General features: G+C 35.0%; 2 protein-coding genes across 2 annotated transcripts in view; one reads left to right on the top strand and one right to left on the bottom strand.

Moving 5' to 3' along the window:
• Positions 1-27,316, bottom strand: part of PSMD1 (proteasome 26S subunit, non-ATPase 1) — an 86,104-nt gene that overhangs the window by 23,279 nt on the left and 35,509 nt on the right. The window contains exon 17 of the mRNA XM_081096217.1: positions 398-512. Within this exon, the coding sequence (XP_080952343.1) occupies positions 398-512 (115 nt within the window). The remainder of the gene's footprint in view (positions 1-397; positions 513-27,316) is intronic.
• On the top strand, positions 9,596-26,098 carry HTR2B (5-hydroxytryptamine receptor 2B). The gene is made up of 3 exons (XM_081096218.1): positions 9,596-10,084; positions 19,694-19,894; positions 23,834-26,098. Exons 1-3 carry the CDS (start codon positions 9,640-9,642, stop codon positions 24,721-24,723), a joined length of 1,536 nt encoding a protein of 511 aa, XP_080952344.1. The 5' UTR covers positions 9,596-9,639; the 3' UTR covers positions 24,724-26,098.

The raw sequence follows: 27,316 nt of genomic DNA, 5'->3' as shown, positions 1-27,316 counted from the left end.
AAATAATTAGTTTAAAACCAAATCAACCCCAATAAATTTAATAAAAATTAAAACAACAAGAACAAGAAAAAATCAAACCAAAGGAATAAAACTGAATTGGTGGCCTCATACGAGAACCTTGATTTCCACAATACTAATTCTGCAAATTAGACACGTAAAATAACCAAAGTCAACAGCATTTTTTTCCATTACAGCCACGTGTATAATGTGGTAGTTTGTTCTTAAATGGCTTTGAGCCATCCAGAACAGTAAAGTAATGAAGTTCTGGGAAGCCTTGTGAGGCAAGTCTTACAGATCACACCACTCTCATATTTTTACAGCTGTTACATAAACCTTTCTGTGAAGGAAAACAGTCTGGCGCCAGGAAAGAACTGATCCCATTGCTGTTGGGCTTTACCTTGTTTCCTGTACCAGCACAGCAGATGCCCAGGGCCATGGCAGCTCCATAACGCACGTGAGGATTATAACTCTCTGACAACAATGAAACAACGCTGGGGCACTGTTCAGGGGTCCTGATAAGAAACAGAGGAAGTGAAGACAGTGTTATACATAACACATTTTAAATCAAGATGGGAGAATTTTAACCTTTTTTTTTTTTTAATTTTTTTTAAATATATATTTTATTGATTTTTTACAGAGAGGAAGGGAGAGGGATAGAGTTAGAAACATCGATGAGAGAGAAACATCGATCAGCTGCCTCCTGCACATCCCCCACTGGGGATGTGCCTGCAACCGAGGTACATGCCCTTGACCGGAATCGAACCTGGGGCCCTTGAGTCCGCAGGCTGACGCTCTATCCACTGAGCCAAACCAGTCAGGGCTTAACCGGTTTTTTAAAGTTATGAGAAACAATAGCTATATTTAACACAGAAATTAAAAAATTAAAAATCTAAAAATTAGTATTGATATTAGAAATCTATCTTCAATATTCAGAGAATATGTGCAAAGAAAGAGGAATGTATCAGTGATTCCTCAACCACAATTCCGCCTCACAGAATCAGTCATTCCTGGTGCCTCCTCCATAACTGGGACTAACCATGGGGACCTGAGGGGCGCACACTTCTTGCTCTACACCCATATTCTTATATTTCCTGCTTACTCTCTGTGTCTTGTTTCAGAAGACGTCATTTATAAGGATTCTAGGATGTTTCCAAAGTTGCATGAAAGATTTAAATCCCCCAGCATTATCCTGGTTGAATATTAAACTAATAAATAAGCTTTGATAATGAGGAAATTCTGATTTTTCTGTCTTTTATGTTGATAAGAAGTAGTAGAGAAATTGTTCTTTTGTCATCTTCGTATGTTTGCAAAGAAGAAACAGGACAACCTTGACTAATGAAGTATCTGACCTCTAAAAGACTATCTTGTTATAGTGGTACCCCTGAAGGGTAGCAGGACAGGGGTAGGAACTAGAAGAAGAGAGTGTAAGGAGAGTTTATGGCAGGCTGGTAATGATCTTGAATTATGTACTAGTTATAAAGGTATATTCAGCTGTGAAAATTCATCAAGTTGTAGGGCAATGATTATGAACACGTTTTCAGAAGTATATCACACTTCAATAAAGTTTGTTAAAAAATACTATCCATATTTACATTTTAATAACATTTATTAATTATCAGTTATCACCTATAGACCAATTCAAATCTATAATTCAATGCTGGAATTGTTCTCTAGCCTCAAACTCCAGCTATTAGTAAATTCAAATTTCAAATGGAGCAGAGCCAAGGTTATGAAAACTGTCAATAAAAGTGGAATTTTGCTATAAGGGAAGGTTGGATTATTTCCCCCTATAATTGAGTCCATTAACCTTTCTTAAAAATGTTCTCAGTTTGACAAAGTTTCCTAGTATGAATAACTTGGAAATAATAATAACGGCAACAATATGGAATATACTAACAAGATCTGGGTTCTAGTCCTAGCTTTGTTAATTTTTTATAACCTGACATTAGGCAAGTTAATTACATTTTCCTTTCTGTAATTAGAGATAATTTTTTTCTCCTATTCTGCAGAAATAATATAAAAAACAAATGGGCAAATAACTAAAAATATGGTAATAGCATATGAACATTGAGATAAATAGTAAGTTATATAAGAGGAAGCCATAGAGTAAAAAACCCATTATTTAAGTTCCTGTTTTGTCTACAAATAGTTGGGATAATTTAGATAAGGTTCAATTAACCAAATACTTTGGGGTCCCTTTCCCCTGCAAAAAGGAATGGGACTAGAAGTTCCATAACGTCTGCTCCACTTAACAAAAATTCTATGGCTTCAATGAGAAATGTTCCTATGAAATAAAAATGAAATTTAAAGTGATATTACACCAAAAAGACTGTTGGACAGTTATTCTGCAATTGTAGTTAACAGCACCAGCATTCAGCTTTTATTTAACTCCTATTAGGCTAGGAACTTAAAGCTTTGTCCATGGTTTGATACCCAAATTCTCGGACAAACAAGATTGCACACATCTCAAGGGCCAAGAGCTAAGAGTGTCTTCTATATTTCCATAAATTATTAGCACAGTGCTAGGCACTAAAAATAAAATAATTTTAATTTTATTACTTAGTAAAAGACAAAGGGAGCCAAATTAAATTTATATTTAGAGACTTAACCAACAAGTATTTTCTACTAGCTTCAAAGCTTAATGGTTAACCACTGGGAAAAATAATCAAGCCCTTCAGTGTTCCTCTTCTCCCTTAATTTTATAATTCAGCTAGATAATAAAAGAAGGTAAAGTTAACAAGTCCCTGTCAGTGTTACTTGATAAGGGCTGAGTGTCTCTGAATTTTATGTGCTTTGAAGTTCCCAGTAGGGAGAGCAAATATAGGTCTAGGGAAGGCTGCTTTTAAAAAGTACAATACACACTGGAACAGGTAACTAAGTTCTGATTTATAATTTCAATAAAATTTCTTGGCTTGTAGCTAACAGTCATCTTGCCAATGTTACTATTTGTACAAACCTTCCACAGAGTAGGAATTGTGCAAGGGCATATGCACAAGTCATTGCCACATCATCCGACCATAAACTGCAAATACGAATTCCATTCTTTCAATATACTGGCTATTAACTACCATTTTTTAAAAAATATATTTTATTGATTTTTTACAGAGAGGAAGGGAGAGAGATAGAGAGTTAGAAACATCGATGAGAGAGAAACATCGATCAGCCGCCTCCTGCACATCTCCTACTGGGGATGTGCCCGCAACCCAGGTACATGCCCTTGACCGGAATCGAACCTGGGACCTTTCAGTCCGCAGGCTGACGCTCTATCCACTGAGCCATACCGGTTTTGGCAACTACCATTTTTTAATTGAATATTTTCTGCAACCTCAATGTTAAATCATATTAATAAATCAAGATGCTATCAAGAATATGGTGTCTTTGCTCAGCTGGTGTGGCTCAACAGTTGAGCATTGACCCAGGAACCAAGAGGTCACCGGTTTCATTCCCAGTCAGGACACTTGCACAGGTTGCGGGCTCGAGCCCCAGTAGGGGCTATGCAGGAAGCAGCTGATCGATGATGTTTCTCTCTCATAGATGTTTCTATCTCTTTACCCCTCTCCCTTCCTAACTCTTAAAAAAAAAATATGGTGCCTTTTTCTAATTTATCATCTCCAGAGGAGCAAAAAGTACAGAATCTTTCTAAGCAATGATCAGAATGCAAACATTTACTTGCATGTACTAGTATATATGAAACTTTAAAAAAGTAGTGGTTAATAAATGAATAGAAGATGAAATCATCTCATCATCATTTTGCAACTTGGAATGAATTAATGGATCTCAATTATCAATGACTACAAACTTCATAAAACAAGAAACAATTAGACCTTATTGTACATTGTTAGCCCTACCCCTCCAAAGAGAGAGGAGAGAGAAATTGAACCAACTATCAATTTAAAGAAAATACAGAAACCAACATACACATATTATACATAAGGTTGCAATCAGCAAAATCCATACTGTGGGAAATGACAGTAATGATGATGTGGTTTCTTCAACAAACTGCAAGGAGTGGGGAAAGGGAGGGGCAAGGAAAGGCAAGAGAAGGAAAGATACCTATAAAATAAAATAAAAAAATACACCAAGTCTTTAATTTCATTAGACGCTCTTTCAGCAATCCTAATAAAAGGGTAATATGCAAATTAACCATCACTCCATCATATAGATGGCAGTGCCCAGTCCTCTCAGCCCCGCTGGAATCCCCCAGTCCCAGGACAGGAGGGGGTGCGGGGCCAGCTGCTGAGAGCGGGCAGTGTGAGTGGCCTGGTAGAATGCTTGCTTCGTCGCCGTGGTGACGAGGCAAGTGTTCCACCCTGGCTGCAGAGGACCTCTGGGCCGTGGAGAGCTTCTGGGCAGTGGGCGAGGAGCAGCCAGGCCCTGCAGAGAGCTACTGGCACACAGCTTTGTGCGCAGGGCTAGTAGTTTTAAATAATTCTGACACTCCTTAAATCTTAGCTTTTCTATATAAACAGTTATCTCTTAGATAATATTATTATCAGTGGGAAACCCTCTGTGTCTCCACAGATTTCTAGTGGAAGTGGTCTTGTGGTGTCATGAGAAAAGGAATTTGCTGAGACTGACACAGGAGAATGAGTGGCATTTATTTGAGTGGAATTTAACCCCTGAGTTTCCAAGGGCTCCTCTCCCTCTGTCCCGCCATGGATGAAGTGTAGCTGTGTCTTTAGCAGAGCTAGGATTAATGCCGTTTGCTCAGTTTCTGTTCCGTTTTTGCACAGTCCAATCAACCATCAGGCTAGCTTCACTTGTGTTCCCAGCTGCAGTTCATCAGTCCATTGCATGTGGGGTCTACATGGCCATAGGCCATGCGACTTCTAGGAACACAGATGAATGCAAGGAAGCAGGAGGCCTTGTTGAAGTGAGCTAATCTTAGCTCTACCATGTCTGTATTATAATTATCAATATACTAGAGGTCTGGTGCATGAAATTCGTGCACTGGTGTGTGTGTGTGTGTGTGTGTGTGTGTGTGTGTGTGTGGGTGTGTGGGTGTGTGTGTGTGTGTGTTTCCTCAGCCCGGCCTGCACCCTTTAGCACTCCAGGATCCCTTGCTCCTTACTGCCCACCTGCTTGCTATTCCTTAGTGCTGCCATGGAGATGGGAGAGGCTCCTGCCACCGCTGCTGCACTCACCAGCCATGAGCCCGGCTTCTGGCTGAGAGGCACTCCCCCATGGGAGCGCACTGAGCAGCAGGGGGAAGCTCCTGCATTGAGTGTCTGCCCCCTGGTGGTCAGTGCACATCATAGCGACCGGTCGTTCTGGTTGTTCTGCCGTAATGGTTGCTTAGGCTTTTATTATATAGACTAGAGGCCCAATGCATGAAATTCGTGCAAGAGTAGGCCTTCCTTCTCCTGGCTGCCGGCACTGGCTTCCCTTTGGCACCCGGGACCCAGGCTTTCCTCTGGCAGCCGGCAGGCACCTGGGACCAGGGCTTCCCTCCGGCCGCTGGCAGGCACTCACAATCCCGGCTTCCCTCGCAGCCTTGGCTTCATCCAGAAGGTTGTCTGGTCTAATTAGCATATTATGCTTTTATTATTATAGATTTGTTTGTATCACCATAAGCTTATAAATTACATAAGTGTAGAAAATGTTTACCTTGTTCATCTCCACAAGCAAATAGAACTAAACGAATACTTCACAAATGAATGAATATGTAAGGGATAAAATGTGCACATTGTTAAAAATTCCTTGATGGTTGGTGCTTGGGAGGTAAAAAAATATCCTTGGCTCAGATTTCAGTTGTCCTCCTAGGCCTATAAAAGATAGTAGACTAACTTTTAAAGTCAAAGATAGAATTTGTTCAATAAATTAAAAAGGCATCAGAAAATTCAGTATTTTAGAAAAAAATGCACCAATTAAATTTTTTAGTTATTGTTAAATTAGAGTCTGAATCTCACCTTTAAGCTACTTTAATTAAAATTTATCTGGAGTTCTAGGTAAATGAGAAATTCCACACAAATGAAGTTTTCACATATTTGAAATGTTATTCGACCTTTAAGAATGATACTTTATATCATTTTGAAAGGAAATATTTTTTAAAATGCATGTTACAGCCCAGACTGTGTGCTCAGTGGTTGAGCACTGACCCATAAATCAGGAGGAGATCAGTTTGATTCCTGGTCAGAGAACATGCCTGGGTTTTGGGCTTGATCCCCAGTAGGGGGCATGCATGAGGCAGCCAAATCAATAATTCGCTCTTATCATTGATGTTTCTCTCTCTCCCTCTTCCTTCCTCTCTCTGAAACAAATAAAAATATATTAAAAATAAATAAAATGCATGTCACATATTCCTGCCATACAAAAAAGCTGAAGATGATTTAACCTTTCAAGTGTGGGAATCACGACTATGACATCAATTATTATATCACATATCGTTGTGGAAGGCTGAGTAATATGAGAGCTATAAGTCTCTATTCTGAGTAGACCTACACACCTATACTTTTTAATTCCTGTTTTTTTCAGTTGACTCTGTTTGCCATTATTTAAGTGCTTGTCCAATTTTTAATTTGTTATTCTCCTCTGGACTTGGCAGGGAAACGTGTATTAAAACTGTCTCAAGAGTGAATTTATCACTGAACATTCTTTTGTATTATTTAGATTTACCACCACGTGCAAATGTTATTTTCATTAAGGAGAGGAAGAGATAGTTTTTGTGTGTGCATACAGCAAAAAAGATCTGGAGTAGGGACTTACAAACTGCCTTCTATCTAATACGAATGAGGTTTTAGAGCATGATTTAGTTATTTGCCAACTGAGATATTTGTCTACCCTTTTATTTATCTCTTTATTATTCTGCTTTCTCTGATTCTCAACTATGCTTCTAATAATTCGGGGTTGCCAAATAAGTGGTTGTAATAATTAGTTATGCTCCTTAGTCATTAAACTAAAAAAATTAAGAATAATCTAAGTACTGCCCTAGCTGGTTTGGCTCAGTGGATAAAGCGCCGGCCTGCGGACTGAGGGGTTCTGGGTTCGATTCCGGTCGGGGGCACATGCCTGGGTTATGGGCTTGGTCCCTGGTGGGGGGCATGCAGGAAGCAGCCAATCAGTGATTCTCTCTCATCATTGATGTTTCTCTCTCTCTCTCTGCCTTCCTCTTGGAAATCAATTAAAAAAAAAAAAAAATATATATATATATATATATAAATAATCTAAGTACCAATTTTAAGTACTTTCCGTTAAGATTCCTTTAAAAAAGTGAGTGAATGTGTGTGGGAGGGGTTAGTATTGACAAAGTATAATAATAATTATTACTATTATAATGGTTAGTATTTTATAATATACAGAATATTTATAAAAATTTGATCTATAAACACAAATTAATGAAGGTTTACTTCATACAAGTCTTTTCACTGAATACACTGGTGCTGCTATTTCAATATGATGCCATTTGTTTTGCAAACCTCTATCTACCTGTGTAAACACAGAGGCCAAAATGTAATTTCATAATAAAACAGTATTTAAAAAATATTTCCATATTCCTAAAGACAAATTCTGGCACACTAAATCCATTTGATTGTTCTTGAGTATTATTTTATTTGTTTTTACCTCAAATTCTTAGCAAATATTTTTTCTAAAATATTGAATTTTGAGTTTTAAAAAAGCAGCAAATATTTAATAAAATCTGAAGTGCTCAGGAGAACTGAAATGAACCAAGTATTTTCCAGTAACTACCACCCAAACTAAGAAATATAATTTGAAACAGTAAAAGGGTATAAGTACTACTAGTAATCAAAGTAATTAAATAATTTTAAAATACAAGTGACCTATGATGATCTTTTAAAAAAAGGAAACTGGAAATGCTGAAGTTCTAGTATGAGAAACTTAGATAACATAGCTGCTAAGATTTTTAATATCCATTTTCTGCAATAAAGCAGAAATATATTTCCATTACATATCACATACTTTCCCCAACATACCTGTGGAAAAACAAAAACTGTCAATGAACCAACTCTCAAATTCAGAGGCCATTTGTTTAAAAATAAGCAATGAAAAAGTTTCTGCTAAAACTTACGTATACATGTAGAATCCAGACCTTCCTGTGCTTTTCTATATAAGGCTGCAACCAGAGCAAATTATGTTCCACAGCAAAGGCATAAAAAGCTGGGTAAGAATCTTGTTTCACAGCTACAAGTTAGAATTCTAGAAATTGCTATAAGGCTCACAGGGCAGACTCTTCTCTTCAAAGCTCTACAATCTCTAGATTGTGTCTTACTTTTTCTCAAATGGGAAAAACAGCCCAGGGTTAATACACAACAAATCTATCTTAAGCTAAAACAACAGAGTTTATTATAATTCCCCAAATATTAAAGAGAGTTCTTAAGAATATAACTTGAATAAGGGTCATGAACTAGTTCAACATATTTCACTGATGATTTTATTAATTATAATGAATGCTGCTACTCTCTAAAAACGAATATATCAAAGAGGAAATAACCTCCTTGGCATGCTTACAGCTATACAACACATTAGTTTCATTATTTTCAAGTGCTAGTGCTGGAGGCTCAGAATAAGTCAACGGGAGGAGGACTTCAGTCACAGCAGCAAGCAGGTCTACTGAGCAGATAACGGAAACAAGCAAATAAGAGGTAAGTGTTTAATAAATAATAAGAGTTAATATATTTTTTCTTCAAAAATTGTGCTTCTATAATCTTTCATTTCTATTTAGTTTAAAAACCAAAATGAAAAATTTACCAATGTTAAATGGAAAATTTTTAATATGGGATTTGTAGATTTTATGAATAAATGGTTTAATCTTCCTCTTAGCTTCCCCTCCTTTGCAAGGAAACTGAGAAAGTTAAGAAAAAAAAAATACTATTTAAAACAAACAAAAAACTGGTTCAAATCTGGCAAAAAGTGATACACTTGGAAAAAAATATCTGTTGCAGAAACATGCTTTCTTTACAAGATGAAATTACTAAAACAATTATTTGGAGCCTAGTAATACCTGTATTTTTTTTCCCTTCTCTCAAACTAAGAAGTCCTAAAAGGCTTTATGAAAACAGCATTTATATCAGTATTAAGATAAGCCTTGTCCGAAAAATAAAAATTTCTAGCTGGTAAAAAATTTACACTTTAGGTGGGCTGAGAGTGTTTCTAGGTGTGTGGCTGGCTAGTGTGTACCAAAAAGTTCCATTCAGAACTATTTAGTGCTTTGATGTTTATATTCTTCTGTACATATTCTAAGGTAAAGTTAACAACTCGCATTTTATTATAAATCACTAAATCACTGAAATATCAGGAACATGTTTATGGAAACTGGCTGCACTGTCACAAATGCACAAGAGACCTACTGTGAAGGGAAAGGCTACTAAGTTTAAGTGTTTGTCCTGTTTTTATAAAGTAAATAAAATAACACAATCCACATATTTTATACCTAGGGAAAACTCTCAGACATTCCAATTCTAACACAACTCTACCACTACAGAAGAAAAATAAAGAGAAACTAATAAAGTCTTTTTTTTTACAGCTATCGTTTTCTTTCACTAAGCCTTCTGAAATCGGAGCCTCAGAATACTAAACTTGGGCTTTACCTACAGACATGGACAGATGCACGTGCGCTCTCATTGTAGAGAACTTGAAATTATTCTGAAAGGAAGGAATCAACTTTGGCTTCAAGTATTTGGCATGGGTAAGAATGCCTTAAAAAAGCAGATGACCAGTTTATTTACTGACCATGCTGACCACTGTCTGAAATCGCATCAAATCACAGAAAAACAGCGAATGGCTTTCTCTTACAGGACATCTGAACAAAGCACAATTACTGAGCTCATTTTGCAGAGCTCATTTGATCACTTAATCTCTTCTAACTGGTCTGGATTACAGACAGAATCGATACCAGAGGAAATGAAACAGATTGGTGAGGAACAGGGAAACAAGCCACGCTGGGCAGCTCTTCTGATAATCATGTTGATCATACCTACAATTGGTGGAAACATCCTTGTTATTCTGGCTGTTTCACTGGAGAAAAAGCTGCAGTATGCTACCAATTATTTTCTAATGTCCCTGGCAGTGGCTGATTTGCTGGTTGGATTATTTGTGATGCCAATAGCCCTCTTGACAATAATGTTTGGTAAGTATTTTACTTTGTTCCTGCCATCAAATCAAAGAACTATGATATACTATACTACTAGAATGAATACTTATTTAATCTTTAAAGGTGGACCTTGACTATTAAAACACATAGTGAGTAAACAGTTTGCTTTTTAATAATTTTCTATGGTAGTTTTATTTATTCATTAAACCATTTTTTATTTTTCAATTATAGTTAACATATTATATTAGTTTCAGGTTTTCTACGGTAGTTTTAAAAAGCAAAAATAATTTCTTAGAAATAATTCTACTCCCTCCTTAGCCTAATAAAATAATTTGAAGTCATCTAGCAATATTCATTGATTCTGCATACATTACCAAAAAATTATAGTGAAGAACAGACATATACTTCAACTTTCCCATTATTAATGCTTTTTTACTTGACAAAGCCATAGCTAGGACACTTCTGTAACATTTATGTGCTGGGTTAATTATTAATGATAAGATCTTTGAACCACTAAATTTTAATTTAAATCACCATTTAAAATTAGAATTATTCTAAAATTTCTTGTTGTATCCTTTTATAGTTTGTGTAATTTAGACTCAAACACAATTCTTACAAATGTGTCATGTTTAAGAAAAAATTATGTTTAGATGCTGAAGGAAATGGTCCGGTTCAGAGTATCCCAATAGAGACCCATGTGTTTAATTTTTATGATTTCTGACCATTTATGTCCTTGATACATATGTAAGAGAAATCAGATCTCTAGGTTATTAAAGTGACCAGCACCTGAGTTCTTACAAAAGAACTTCAGTGTAGTCTGACACTGAAGTCTTAGTTTGTTATTATAAAAAGATAATATTAAAATGATATAAGTAGTTTCTGATTCAGGTATATCATCTTTAGCTATAGAATTTGAGTAAACACATCGCTTCTCGGCCTTTTGGCTAAGATCAAGTGTATAGAATTTGAGTAAACACAAATAATTCTGCTGATGAATTATGAGGACTCCTAAGAATCTATATTAAGAGTATATTTAAGTTATTCAATGTTTGGTGTAAACTGGTATTCCCTTCATTAAGTGCTTAAGAAAAATAATTATTTGTAAGGGAATAGGGCTTCCTGAAATTATGCTTATATGACAAAGAAAAAAATATTTCAGGTTATAGAAGTAAAATTTATTTAACTTCAATGCATATTAGGAGATGAAGAAAAACTGCCATTCAAAAATATTATATTCAGGTTGAAACATTACATTTTTATACTTATAGAAAAGATATCTAAAATTAAGCATTTGATCCCCCAAATATAACCAAATGGTGATGGGCTGAAACTTCCCATTTTAAGCCAATATTTACGCAGGCTTTAATTTCTGTGGCAGAGCAATCAGTGAATAAGTTCTGCTGCTTTAATAGGTTCTCTAATCATTCATACTGTCTACCTAGTTATCTTCCTCCCTTTTATAAATTCATAATCTTTTGAATAATCTAGTGCTACACATAACCGTGAAAAATAATTAAGAAATCTTATTCTAAAAGAGAACCTAAACAACTTTGATTCTCAATAAAATTTAAAGGAAATACAGTAAATTAGGATTATGTAGGAACATTTATGCATATTTAGTAAAGACTGTACAGGTACTGGATTCCAGTTCTTATCTCCATATACATAATAGTAGCCTAATATGTAAAATCATACTCCTTAAAGCTGTACTTTGCTAGGCATACAGAAAATGTCAAAATGTTCACCTCCTACTATCATAAAATTTAATTGATAAGTTAAATAAATGAGACCGAACAAGTTATGTAGAAGTAAATTTTAACTTTAATATCCCGAGTCCATAAATATAAAACATCTACTATATATAAAATACTGTGGTAGATATTTATAAATTATCAGCTAAATAGTTAAGGAATTTGAAAAGGCAAAACTCCATAGTATTAAAGTGAGGTGACAAACGAAACACAAAAATAGATGAGAGGTAATTCCATGTATTCCATGGGAAAAGAATAGGTATCCAGCAGCTGAAAACTAAGGTTATATTATTTAAAGTTTTGGGGCCCAAGATATTCTTAGCAAAAAAAAAGTTATCAGGAAATCCAACATATTTTAACATACGTAGAACATCTTTCTATTTATGTCCTAAATAATATATGTATTTTTAACTACATTACATTCTTTCAAGTATAGGGTATCCCCAAAAATGTATACACACATTTTGAATAATTATAAAGGCAGTGTTTATTAAAATACATTTCATTTTCAAAACTGAGTTATTAGCTGTTAAAGTGTATATACATTTTTGGGAGGACAACCTATATTAGTTAATTTTAAATTACAAAATAAAATCTTTCATAGCCCCAAACACTTTTACTATCAGTAATCAAGCTGTAGAGTAGGGCTAGATTTTTTTTTAATGAATTAACCCGAGCACTTAACCACTATTTAAAACATTGCATTAATTCATTACTGAAAACATTGCATTTCTATGTGAAAGTATATGAAGAAAATGCATGCTGTCCTCTTTAAAGCTTCAAAACAATGCATTCAAAAATTGGGAATTGCACATATTATAAGACTTCAAATATTAAGAAATTTTGACGGCCCTTTATATGCTAATAATTAGTAAGACTTCCTAAATTAATTAGTAAGAATTTCTAACTTTAAATGGAACAGATTTTGCATATTTTCTTTCATTACAGAGAGAATCCTCAGAACTTCCGCAAGTCTGTACAAACAAAAGTATCTCTAGTTCTATACACATAAAAAGTTAACTACCACTATGATGATGAGTGATTTTAGTTATTTCAGGAAAATTCAATTAAAGTAACAAAGAAACTTTATATTAGCTAATATATTAGCGGAAAATTTAAAAACCAAGGAAAATTTTTCGTAAGTATTAAATCACTTGAAACATTTTAAGCACTATTATATCAGACATCTAACCCCAGAATATTTCATATGCTCAAATGTAGTGGAAAACAACAAATACAAAAAACAGAAGCTTCATAATAAAAATTAAAGCACTTATCTATGTCTCCCTTTTCTGGAAAGTAAAGATGAAAACAAAAATTTCTGAGATTAAAAAAAATGTATACTTGAAAACTATGTCTTTTTTGGATTTGTCCTGCTCTAATCTGTTCATGAACTGTTTACCTTTGTGAACTCCACAGCACAGCCCTCTAGGGGAAAGGCTTTAAAAATAAATACATATGTGGTCTTTTAAATCCTCCAAAGGGAACTATCTTATGGTACAGACTTATAGATTACTGTGAATTATTTCCTAAACTGATGACATAACTCAGTTTTCCAAACTAAAAACTTACCCAAAGGGCAAGCAGGTTTCAGAAAAATGTGCGGACTGAAGGGTCCCAGGTTCCTTGGTTGTGGGCTCGATCGCCGGCCCTGGTCAGGGTGTGTGCAGGAAGCAACCAATTGATTTGTTTCTCTCACATCGATGTTTTTCTCTGTTTCTCTCCCCATCCTTTCCACTCTCTAAAAATCAATGAAAAAATATCCTCAGGTGAGGATTAACAAAAAAAAAGAAACACACACAAAAAACTATTGTTTTTTGCAAAAACAAACAAAAAAACAGGCATGGCAATGAATATAGGTTATTTGTGTGTCTTTGCCATTTATATATAAAATAAATTCAACTTTAATAAAAGGCACATTTTCATTACAAATGAAAAGTTAAACCGGTAAACATGTTCTCATATCCTTTTTTTGAAGTACAGTTTTAAGTTCAATTGGATGGAGGCAGGAGATAAACATACTGATTTTATACTGATGATAGATATGGGTTATTGTTTCTAAGTAGGAGTATTTTAATGTCTGGGCTAGTTGGCTAGTTTCTGTCAAACAATAGTAGTACATTTATTGAGTGTTTTCTCTATGCCAGACATTGTTTTAAACACTTTACATTTATTATTGCATTTAATCCTCAAAACAACCCTATACATATTATCATCATCATCCCTGCTTTATGAGAGGACATAAAAATAAATAAATAACAAAGACATGATTTGAACCCAGGAGAACTGACTAGAATTCACACTCTTAATATGCATTAAACTATTTCCTCAAATGAAATGAGAAATTATTTCAACCAAAAATGTCACATCCAACATATAGCCAACATTTATATTTTAAATCACTCTAACAAGAGGACTATAGAATTTTCTCTAGGGACAAAGGCAGGGCACACCCAGTGTTTTTTAAAAGTTATATTTCATATTAAATGATACAGAATAACTGGGTCTTAACCAACACGTGTATAAATTCTTAAATATTAGACCTATGCATATGATGTTGTTGAATCTTCTCTGGGAGACAAATAGAAATGTATGTAACTGAATGGCAATTCTATCACCCCTTTGGCATGGTTGTATCTAAAGCATACAAGTCCTCATTTTAGACAACAAAACACTTGTGCTACTAATATTTTTTGAATGTTTATGAACATTTATTTGAGCCAAAGAGAGGATACATCTGGAAGCAAGATCTCAAAAGACGGAGATAAATACTTCCTATGCTACGAATATTTTAAGGTAAATAATGAGCTGTCTATAACCTAAGACTCATCTAAGACTTGTTTTGCTTCTATAATTATCAATTTGTGATTATTTCAGGTACTCATAGAAATGCAATTATTCAAACCTTATGGAAATTAAATTCTCTTTGAGTTTAATTTGGAAATGGGTGGGGGAAAGAGGTACACAATGAGATATTTTTGAGAGAAAAGTTGTGTGCTTTCTTTTTGCAGGACAACAAATGCTATTAATTTAAATGTTTTCCACCTTCTGTTGTTTTTATGAAGTCAAATTTAGAGTCCCAGAGTAGCAGTAATTTTTTTATAATATGTTTTCATTGATTTTTAGAGGGGAAGGAAGGGAGAGAGAGAGAAACATCGATAAGATGAGAAACATCATCAATCAGCTACCCTCCACTTGCCTTCCTACTGGGGATCGAGCCTGCAACTCAGGCATGTGCCTGGACTGGCAAATACTTCCTGGCCCGACACTCAACCTCTGAGCCACACAGGCCAGGCAGGATAGCAGTAATTTAACTAAACTGTCTGATAATTTATTTCCCATAGATTGACTCTTAGATACACCTTTCTTTTTATGTTAATCTGTAACTGTTCCATTTTAAATAAGTTCTTATGGACATAAGCTGGACATATTACATTACAACAAATAAATGAAACTACAAATCGTTAAAACAAATTAAAACTCCTAATAAAAACAACATAAAGTTTTGGAATAGTTAACCTATCTTACCATACCAACTGAATATTTTATAGTTATTCTGAATAGTAAGAAACCTTTCTTACTTTGAGCCTATGAAATTAATACTAACTGAAAAGATAATTTTAGAATGAAAGCATATGGACTAGAAAAAAGTCCCTTTATAAACTGAGAATGTCTAGAATTGTTCTTAATTTGTATAAATTCTTAGATTACCTGAATCTATTTAGGCAATTAAATAAACCTTTTTTTCTTTTTGCTTTGTATGAAAGATTTCTATTAATATAGTCATCTATTTATTTTATGTTAGATTCATAAAATGTCTATTCACTAGTATTTCATAAAACTTGGAATCATAAAGCTTAATCCAAACGATCCATCTCTCTTAATCCTAAACCTCATAGCCTCTTTCTTTCTTTTCTTGTTTTGTTAATCCTCACTCGAGGATATTTTTTCCATTGATTTTTAGAGAGAGTAGAAGGGATGGGGAGAGACAGAGAGAGAAACATCAATGTAGAGATACAGCACGCATCCAGGACTGAAATCAAGCCTGCAACCAAGGTACGGCGCCCTTGACTGGAACTGAATTAGAACCCTTCAGTCCGCTGGCCAACGCTCTAACCAAAAAGCCAAACCGGCTAGGGCAGTCTCTTTTCTTTTCAGAGAAAATTGTCTTCCATGCCTCCATATTTCTACTATTTTCAATAAGAAAGCATTGAATCAACAAAATTATAGCGATCTGAACTGACTTTAATACCTATTTCCTGTTCCAAAACTGGAGTTATAAAATAAATTCATTGGAAAATGAGGCTAACGAGACTTCATAGGTTTAATTAAATTAGCACTAAAGAACTTTCCCTCTTAGCCCACAATTAGGAATATGTGGATCAGATAATATAATTCCAAAGACATGTTCTTTTTATATGAGAGTTCTTTGTGGCTTCCCATTCATGGCTACTAGATTTATGATTAAAATGTTCCAGATCTTTTTTTTAATACTTTTTTTTATTGATTTCAGAGAGGAAGGAAGGAGAGGGAGAGATAGAAACATCAATGATGAGAGAATCATTGATTGGCTGCCTCCTGCACACCCCACACTGGGGATCAAGCCTGCAACCCAGGCATGTGCCCTGACCAGGAATCGAACCGTGACCTCCTGGTTCATAGGTCGATGGTCAACCACCGAGCCATGCCGGCAGGGCTCCAGATCTTAATTTTAAAAAATATAACCCATAGTTAGAATAGCTAAATAGGCAAGTTTAAAAATTATTTGCAACCCATTAACAAGAACTTATATGCATATATGCATAACCCATGGATAGGCAATAGTGCAGGGAAGGTCTGGGAAGGGGGTGGGAGTGAGGTGGAGGAGGGTCAATGGGGAAAAAAAGAGCAAGCATATGTAGTACTTTCAACAACAAAGATAAAATTTAAAATAATAATAAATAAAAATAAAGCCTAAGATACGACATTAATTATCTGGCTTTTATAATCCTTAACTATGATCAGTATCTGTGGATGCAGCCCCAGAATTGAGCATTTTTCTATTTCCTATTCATCCTCAATCTAGAACTTCAGGACAGTTCAGAACACAGCTCACTGTAAGCAGTTTACACTGCAAAGCTCTTAATCACACGCAACTCTGTTCCCTCTACTAAGACCGCTGGTTTGCTTAAGCTCAGGGCAAACATTGCTACCTTGGACTGCATTGGTCTTTTCCCACTAATTAACAGAAATCTGAATAAGACAGCTAAAAGGGATAAAATTTAATTGATTCTTTCTACACACAAATTTTTCTGCCACTCTTTATTTTGAGGTTTCCCATAAGTTCCTTTCTGAAGCATTCTGAGTGCCCAGCCTACATTAGCTAATATCAAGCCAGACACAACCTTTCCCAGGAAGTCTTCGAACGGTGTTTCTTAAACATTAATTCATACATATCACCCTGGTATCTTGTTCAACTGCAGAGTCTGATTCAAGTGTCTGGGATGAGGCCTAAGAACTTGCAGTTCTAACAAGTTCCCAGGTTATGCTGATCCTTGCTGATCTGAAGAGCACACTTTGAGCAGCAAGGCTTGAAAGAATACTTTCAAATTTTGATAATTAAATGATCCCTCTCATATTCAGAGGCTTAACTGTACCTGAATTCACTCATCTGCAAAATCAGTGATATAATCTCTAAGGTCCCTTCCAGCTCAGTGACTCTATAATTTATTATCTTCATCCCTTATCCCCACCCCCAATTTAGTGAAGTAGGAATATAATAGTAATTTACTTAAGAATATGAATTACTCCTTCCACCTGATACTTTAATCCTTTTTCTAAAGAAGCTGCTGAACATGGAATCAAATACCACGCAATAATTTACCCTTTCTGAACAAAAATTCATACTGATTTTGTTATTACGTTCCTAAGAAGAAACATTTTATTTTATTTTATATTTTATTAAATATATATTTTGTTGATTTTTTACAGAGAGGAAGGGAGAGGGATAGCGAGTTAGAAACATCGATGAGAGAGAAACATCGATCAGCTATCGATCAGCTGCCTCCTGCACACCCCCTACTGGGCATTTTGGGCTCACTTCTAGCAATAACTAGCAACATGAACCTTGTATAGCAAACTCATTCGGTGAAATAATTAAGTGAAATTATTTGAGTTTTCTTTTTTACAGAAATAGCTCTTGTGCCTGCAACCAAGGTACATGCCCTTGACTGGAATTGAACCTGGGACCCTTCAGTCCGCAGGCTGACGCTGTATCTATCCACTGAGCCAAACCGGTTAGGACAGAAGAAACATTTTAATATGTTGACCTGGCTACCTTTCTGTGAAGTATCCAAATATTTTTTCACTGAAATCCTACTTGATTCTTGAAAAAAAAAAAAAAAGTAACTAAATTCAAGTCTATAAAACTTCTTTCTCTAAATTATGGTCCTTTTTTTTTTTTTTGGCCTAGGACGCTAATCTCTCTCTACCCCTAGGCTTCTTGAGTTTAAACAGTTTACAATAAAAGGGCCCATTGGTACTCTGAAATCCTGAGAAGTTATCTTTGTCCTCCTTCAATTATTTCAATCATCTTATGCCTGTCAAAGTTAGATACACTTGCAAAAACCAGGAAAAGTAGTTTATATTATGTCAGCGAACATAGGACAAGCTGTAAAAAGGATTTATTTAATCCTCACCTGAAGATATGTTTATTATTGATTTTAGAAAGAGAGGAAAGGGGCGGGAGGGAGAGAAGGGGAGATGCAGAGAGAGAGACAGCAATGTGAGAGCAGATCTGAGAGCAGAACATAGATGGGCTCCCTCATGCATGTCCCCTATCAGGGATTGAGTCCACAACCTGGGCATTTGCCCAGTCTAGGAATCGAACTGACAACCTTTTGGTGCACAGGATGACACCCAACCAACTGAGCCACACAGGCCAGCGTGGCTCATGAATACATTTTAGTTTGAAACTACAAATCTGTATGTGGTGGGTATATGCATAATACGTAATATAGCAAATCTCTTATGTATGGATACTTGTCTAAGTGAATTTATTGGAAAGCTATGTAGAATATTCAATACCATATCCAAAACCTTACATTTTAAAAAAATTTATATTTCTTAAATGCTTAAGACTGTATGAAGTATATGGGGTTTTTTAAAAATAAGAGTCTGTTAAATAAATTAAGTACTATGTCTAATCCTGAGATTTTCTGTTTAAACCAAAAGTTTGTATCACTTATTTCATCTCTGTAACTTGAAGTGAATGATGGGACTTGAAAGGATAATAATCCACTTTTCCTCAGTATAACCTGAAGCCATTTCTTTTACAAACTTTATTTAAGAGCTATTTCTGTCAAAAAGAAAACTCAAATAATTTCACTTAATTATTTCACCAAATGAGTTTGCTATACAAGGTTCATGTTGCTAGTTATTGCTAGAAGTGAGCCCAAATCCCAGGCATCACTGATAATTTCATTCTAATACTCTTTTTTTTTTTTTGGCCACATCACATTGGTAAAAGATTTTCTTCTTACATAACAGCAGCTTAAAAATAAAATTTTATTTGAATAGCAAAGTCAAGTTCCAGGTGCAACATCCTGTAAATTTTTTAAAATCACAAAAGGAATAGACAAAACAGCAAAGGTCACAATAATGCTACAAACTGATTTAGAAAAGGGTTTTAATTATAAGAACAAAAATATATTTAGAAGGTACCATCTGCAGAAATATATTTTTAATATTATTGATTCCATTATCTGAAGTTAAACATTATCTTGCAGTTTGTCATTAAATTTCAAAAAACAAAAAAAAAGGTTAAAAAATATGTAGCACTTTGAAGAAAAACTGCAGATTGAAGATTTGTCATTTTGCTGAAGAAATGTTTTTGTTTTGTTTTTCTTTCTTTCAGAGGCTATGTGGCCCCTCCCACTTGTTCTATGCCCTGCCTGGTTATTTCTTGATGTTCTTTTTTCTACTGCATCCATTATGCATCTCTGTGCCATTTCAGTGGATCGTTATATAGCCATCAAAAAGCCAATCCAGGCTAATCAATATAACTCACGAGCTACAGCATTCATCAAGATTACAGCGGTGTGGTTAATTTCAATAGGTATGTTGGAAATGGCAGGGTGTAGGGTGGTGTATATAGCCTTTGGTTCCATTTAGCTAGAATTCTAGGCCTGGTGGGTTATGAAACTCAGCACAAAAGTCAAGGCAGCTTACTGACACATCTACACAAGCTCCTATGCCATTACATTAATCATACAGCTTCTAAACTATACTACCAGCAAAAAGTATAAAAAAGCAGAAAAGTTCATGTCCTCAGAAAGATCCACTTTCATGTTTACTGATCTATCTTCCAGTTTTGATTTTGATATGCAGGAAGAGGAAGTCTAAAGAAACAGTTTTCATATTTATTAACAGATACAGAATCCCATAATATTAAAATAACAAGAACAACAAAAAAGCATCTTAAATCACATCTAAGAAGACACATAGAATAAAAAACACAACAGTCCAAGTATTTTGTATGCAGGTATCAAAGATCATAAATTCATCTTGGAAGCAAATATGTGTACATAGTAAAGGCAGTAAACTTCTAAGTGTTTTGAATATGTTTAATTAGAAGTTTTAAGAGAGATACAAATGATGTTCAGAAATGATTTATAGAAAGTAATCATATTTCTTCTGAACAGTTTTATGACTCTATGCCCATCTGCAATAGCTGCTATAATATAGTATCTTAGCATAAAGTACAGCATAAATAACTCAAACCTCTTATAAGTTAATATTAGAAAAACAAACAAATTCACAATTACTATGATCATTCAAGTCTTCATGGTATAAAATATTCAAAGAGGAAAGAAAAAAATCAAGAGATCTAACATGCTAAAAGGAAAGCAAGAAAAGATGTGACTTCTCTCTAATCAGAAAAGAACACTGGGGCAAAAAAGCAAGACACTGAAGTTAAACCTTTATATTCCTGAAATAATGACATCAGGGCCAAACCTCTTAAAAAGCCTGGAGGTAAAAGAAAGGAGTGGTACTCCTCTGGCTTAGGAAGAAAGTAGGGTCAAAGAAAAGTCTATTCAGAATGGAGAGATTTGCAAACAGTTTGGAGGGCAGAGCCTGATTGACAGCAGAAGAGGCTCCCCTAAAGGAAACTAGGGAAAAGGCATGGAAGATAATAGATGACAATTACCAATATTTAAAGTGGAGAGGAGGAAACCTAAAATAGTTCACTTCAAAAGACCAACATCTTTTGGGGTAGGGTGGGAAGAATAGGCAAAGGAAGGAAGAAAATAGGAAAAATGAATTCTTAAGAATTAAAACATTTGAAACTGTGAAATATGATCAAGCCAATATATAAACAGCTTGTTGGTAGATGTGGTGCCTCAATTAAGGCTGGATAACATGAATTTATAAATTGATCAAAATTGTATTGAGCATCTATGATGTGCTAGGTACTAAGACTACAAAGATGAATAAGAAAAAGAATCTTTGCCCGGCTGGTGTGACTCAGTGGTTTAGCGTTGACCCATGAACCAAGAGGTTACTGGTTTAGTTCCGGGTCAGGGCACATGCCCAGGTTTTGGGCTCAATTCCCAGTAGGGGCATGCAATGTTTCTCTCTCATTGATGTTTCTATCTCTCTATCCCTCTGCTTTCCTCTCTCTCTCAAATCAATTTTTTAAAAAAAGATTTTAAAAAAAGAAAAAGAATCTTTACACTCAAGGAAGGAGATACAGAAATAAATTAGGCTAATACAAAGATATAAGTATGCAGGAAAAAAAAAGAATAAAAAGACCCCAGATTTATGGTGTTGGAAGGAATCTTACAAATCTACTCTTTCCTTTTATATATGAGAAAAAATCTAGAGGTTTAAATGGTTGGCTTAAGGATTCTTACAGCTTTTCAGCACCAAGGCCAAGATCAATGCTCTTTTCATTTCATCACACTTTGTCTTGTAGAACCAATGACAATTTAGTAACTTTGTAAAAGAAAAGCTGATGATGGGGTTAGTTTGGTTTTTAAATTCTTCAAAGTACTAAAAAAGCTCACTTTCTTCTTCTGGATTTATGATTATCCAAGGTAACACTTGGCAATAGTAAGATATTAAAGGAGAATAAGAAGGGAAGGGTTTAAAAAGTACCAGTGGAAACGTTTGTATTGGCCAACAATCTGGCTGAGAATGTAATGTGAGCCTTGATAAGGTTAATGGAATGTGAAAATAGAGAAGGATGGATGGACTAGAGGTCAAGGTAACAGTAAACAGAAGTTCTACGGTAATGAAGATTAGAAGGGCAAGAAAGGGAAATATAAGAGTTCATAATTTTAGATAAGGGATAATTTGAAGTGGATTTTAAAAAGGCTTCAGGAGTGCAAACAATAATAATTGCAGTTGAGAAGTTCAAGAACATAAAATTAAGGTGTAAGGGTCATCAATGGGATAAGGTCATAGGAGATGTTAGCAATGGAACAGTGGAGAGGAAGACTGTAACAAGGAGCTATCAAGCTAGATAACAAATGTCCAGGAGGTTGGTAGATAAATGGAGAATAGAGTGGTAAAAGTCAATTAAATAGACTTTAAAAGGGAAATGTTTTTTTGGAAAGAAGAGTGTAATGATTACCTGGAAGTAAGACAGTAGAGCAGGGTTCAGCCAACTTTTTCTGTAAAGGGCAAAATAGTTGCCACAACTATTCAACTCTGCAGCAGAACAAAAGCAGCCATAGAAATACGTTAACCATGAGTATGGCCATATTCCAATAAAATTTTATTTACAAAAAGAGAAGGCAGGCTGGATTTAGCCTTCAAGTTGTAGTTTGCTGACCCCTAGTGTAGAATAGTTAAGTATACGGAATCCTCTTTCTGGTGGTAGTCCTGCAGAAAAGTAGAAAAAGCAGTGGCCTCCACTGGAAAGGGTTTGAAGAAAATTTTCTTGTCAAGGGCTCTTTAGCTACCATAAAAAAGGTTGTGCAGATAAAGGAGTACTTTTAGATTCATAAAAAAACACAAGGACTCTAGAGGTTCCTAAATATTAATTCAGTCTTATTTTAAAATATCTGCTCTTTCAAAGGGAAAAGATTCAGGCTAACCCTTGTGTTACTTGTCTTCCTAATAAACTACTCCACCAAGCAAAATAATATTTAACTACTTATAGTATTTAAAGTATTAGAAAATTAGCATGAGGTACATTTCTTTCATATCTATTAGAGGAATTCAATCCTAGAATAAATTTCATGATTCACATAGTCTCAGAATTTTAAGTAGCATTTTTTAAAAACAATGAACCCCTTAGTTTTCCCTAAGGAGGAGGAAAAGGTTAAAAGACATTCACAAACATCAAAAGGTAAAACTATCTGTTAAAAGAAACCATATAATGTCAAGATGATACTGATTCAGAATTAATATGTTGTATGAACATACTGACATCTCTTAGAACAGTGGTTCTCAACCTTCTGGCCCTTTAAATACAGTTCCTCATGTTGTGACCCAACCATAAAATTATTTTCGTTGCTAACTTCATAACTGTAATGTTGCTACTGTTATGAATCGTCATGGAAATATCTGATATGCAGGATGGTCTTAGGTGACCCCTGTGAAAGGGTCGTTTGACCGCCAAAGGGGTCGCGACCCACAGATTGAGAACCGCTGTCTTAGAACAACTAACTACATCGAATAAGATAAAAGCGGAGTCTCTTGAATACCTTTTCCTTAAGCTGAGATAGATCAACAAACAAAAAAAGATGATGAGAAGTAGAGAGTAAATGAAGACATTCTCTACTATTCTATGAACATATATTTTTAGGAAAGCTTTAATATAAACCTGAAATCACTAGCCAATGTCTGTTTAAAAAATAGCAGATTTGCTTACTTAGGCTCTATTTTTCAAATCTTCCCTTGATTAAGTGCTTTGACAGATTCTGTATTGTGGGTACCAGGAATTACAATATACTAACCACATAAAGTCACTAAAATAAACTTTAAGAGGACCTAATCTAAGAATCAAAAGTCATAAAATTAATTTATCTTATTTCCTCTTTCTTAGGCATTGCTGTTCCAGTCCCTATTAAAGGGATAGAAACTGATGTGGGTAATCCAAATAACATCACTTGTGAACTGACAAAAGATCGTTTTGGCAATTTCATGCTCTTCGGCTCACTGGCTTCCTTTTTTATGCCTCTGGCGATCATGATTGCCACCTACTTTCTCACTATACATGCTTTACGAAAGAAAGCTTACTTGGTCAGAAACAAGCCATCCCAACGCCTAACGTGGCTGGCTGTGTCCACCGTTTTCCAAAGGGAGGAAACACCTTGTTCCTCACCTGAAAAAGTGGCAATGCTGGATGGTCCTCACAAGGACAAAACTCTGCCCAACTCAAGCCATGATATACTTATGCGAAGAATGTCCACAGTTGGAAAAAAGTCACTGCAGACCATTTCCAATGAACAGAGAGCCTCAAAGGTTCTAGGGATTGTATTTTTCCTCTTTTTGCTTATGTGGTGCCCCTTTTTTATTACAAACATAACTTTAGTTTTATGTGATTCCTGCAACCAGACTACTCTCAAAATGCTCCTGGAGATATTTGTGTGGATAGGCTATGTTTCCTCAGGCGTGAATCCTTTAGTCTATACCCTCTTCAACAAGACATTTCGGGATGCATTTGGCCGATACATCATCTGCAATTACCGGGACACAAAATCAGTAAAAACTCTTAGAAAGTGCTCCAGTAATATCTTCCGGAATACAATGGCAGAGAACTCTAAGTTTTTCATAAAACATGGGATACGAAATGGGATTAATTCTGCTATGTACCAAAGCCCAAGAAGGCTCCGAAGTTCAACCATTCAGTCTTCTTCAATCATTCTACTAGATACACTTCTTCTCACCGAAAATGAAGGTGACAAAACTGAAGAGCAAGTCAGTTATGTATAGAAGAAATGACAGTTTTCATTTAGTATAATGACGAGTAGGATGATGAAGCAGATATGAATGAACCAAGAATTATGTAAAGAACTTAACTCATGTATCATATCATCTCTTTAAACTAAGAGTTATGTATTAAGAGTATCCAATTTTCTTTATTTGAACACAATTACTCCATGAAAAAAAATCATTTTGTACAGCTGCAAATTAAAATAATCCAGCACCCTGGTTAAATGTTGAGGTATTCAAATGAAATAAAATTAAATAAATCAATACATCTCAGGCTTACAAATGTCTTCATAAGAATTTATTTAGTTCCTACTTGTATGCAAAGCTGTGCTACAAGTGAAATAAAACAAAGCATTATCCTTGTCTTCAATGCCTTAAAAGCATAAGGTATAACAACAGTGATAGGAACAGAGGACTAGGAATAAGTGTATAAAATAATGATCACTTCTGTAGATAAGAAGTTAAGATTGTCATTTATAGTGTGGGTTAGTTAGTAGTCATAATTTTGCTTTCATCAGGAAATTGCCTTGATGGAAGGGGTAGGGAGGACAGCAGTTGGATATCACACAAAATAATAGGATCTTAGAACTGTAGCCATTTATTAAATAGCTGATACCAGGGATCTATTCAGCAGAGGTGGGTCTACTAGAGGAGGAGAAAACAAATGAAATCACTTTTGGGTACCTAAACCTTCTTAAATAACATGTGCAAGCTGGAGGCATGAGACCTCAATCCAGGAACCTAAACTTGAACGGTCTCGTAAGTTGAGATCATGGCTGCCAAAGCTTACCCAAAGACATGGTTGAACTTCGGGCACAAACATTTTTTATTTACCCTCTCATTTTTCCATTTTGTACCACTAGATCTGGGAATTAATTCAATCTGTCATTTACTAGCTAACTGATTGGATTTAAAGATACTAAATTTCTCTGAGTTGCAGTTTCTTCATTTACATTTCATAGGGTTCTTATGGGGGTGAATATAGTAAATGGTAGACAATTCTTTTTACTTTTAAAAATTTTATTTTTATGCTACTTTCATATATTTAGGCTGAGGGGGTGTGCAGTGAAGACAGCACATATCTTAGCTTTTTCTTTTCATGTTGATCCATTCTTATGCTTCAACCTATTATTCTATTGCTCTCCTTCTCAACACAACTCAGTTTTAAAAAAGAAAATCCTCACTCAGGACATGCTTTTTATTTATTTTAGAGATAGAGGAAGGGAGAGGGAGGGAGGGGGAGAGAATGGGGGAAGGAGAGAGAGAAAGAGAGAGAGAGAGAGAGAGAGAGAGAGAGAGAGAGAGAGAGAGAGAGAAAGCGCGCGCAATCGGCTGCCTTGTGTATGTGCCCCGACTGGGTATTGAACCCACAACCTGGGTATGTGCCCTGATCAGGAATCAAACCCACAGCCCCTTGGTGCATGGGACAACGCTCCAACCCACTGAGCACACTGGCCAGGGCACAACTCAGTTTTAAAAAATTACTTCAAGAAACATGTTGGCTATTACTCAGCCCAAGTAAACCAGGTATATATTCTCCAAATGAAATGGCAGAATCCTTTCCTATAATCTGGGTCATATATATATATATATATATATATATATATATATATATATATATATCTTACAAGCTCTATGTCATCTGCCAAAAAGAGTATATCTTACAAATATAATTCCTAAATTATCAAAGCTTTAGGCACTTATCCTCACCAGTCTAAGATTTTTCAGCAACATTAAGGATAGGCTATCTCAAATAATTTATGTTCCTAAAACAACAACAACAAAAAACATTCTTTTCAGTTTTGGTTCCAGTCTCTAATATGATGGAATTGGCATATGTTAATATTTATATTCATGTAAAGTCTTGTGAGATTTAGTTTTCAGACATCACTGTCTTTCAAATGGTATCTTATGTATCTGACGGTATCTATAATTGTTTCAGGAAATCTAAATACTAGAGATAGCAATCACACTGCCAAGCTCTACTTCTAGACAATCCAGAGTAGAAGAACTATCTTCCAACATGCTCTACATTGCCTCCAAATATGTGTATGTGCTTAAACATACGCTCACCTATAAAATTAACTATTAGACCTTTAAACTATTTAGCTTCAATTTCTGAAAGAATAAAAAACTCTCTGCTTGCAGTTAGCTGAGAGATCTTTCTAGTTAATGAATGAGGGAATTCTACTATTTCCAGAAAACTCTAGAAAATGAAATACAGACCCAATATAAACTATTTCTGAAAAAAGTACAATATAGCACAATATTTTTACCATTTTGATACATAATTGCCATTTATATTTCAGAATACTTTAATTTTTAAGCAAATCTCAAAAGTTAACTAATCCTATGGCAACACAGAAACTCTATTTACTAATCTTACCTTCGAAGAAAAGGACTACGTTGTACCTCTCTAGAATAATTTTGAAAAAAGAAAAACTTTCATTCTATTCCATATTTATTAATTAATGGAGAAGAAAAACAAAGGTGTAGAAAAAAGAAAGAAGAAAAAAGAAAGAAAGTTATAGCACCCAGAACATAAACACAAAGATACTGAGGCAGAAAAAGAGAACAGCATACCAAAAATATG

This window comes from Myotis nattereri, assembly GCF_964212035.1.
Source record: "Myotis nattereri genome assembly, chromosome: 7".
Taxonomy (NCBI): Eukaryota; Metazoa; Chordata; class Mammalia; order Chiroptera; family Vespertilionidae; genus Myotis; species Myotis nattereri.
Note: the sequence above shows the minus strand (reverse complement) of the source record. Positions and strands in the feature narration are given on the sequence as shown.

Excerpts from the sequence above, each read along its gene's own strand:
- HTR2B (XM_081096218.1), top strand. The coding sequence starts at position 9,640 with ATGGGTAAGAATGCCTTAAAAAAGCAGATGACCAGTTTATTTACTGAC. Across the intron at positions 10,085-19,693 it reads CCTCTTGACAATAATGTTTG|AGGCTATGTGGCCCCTCCCA; the intron begins GTAAGTATTTTA and ends TCTTTCTTTCAG. Across the intron at positions 19,895-23,833 it reads GGTGTGGTTAATTTCAATAG|GCATTGCTGTTCCAGTCCCT; the intron begins GTATGTTGGAAA and ends CCTCTTTCTTAG.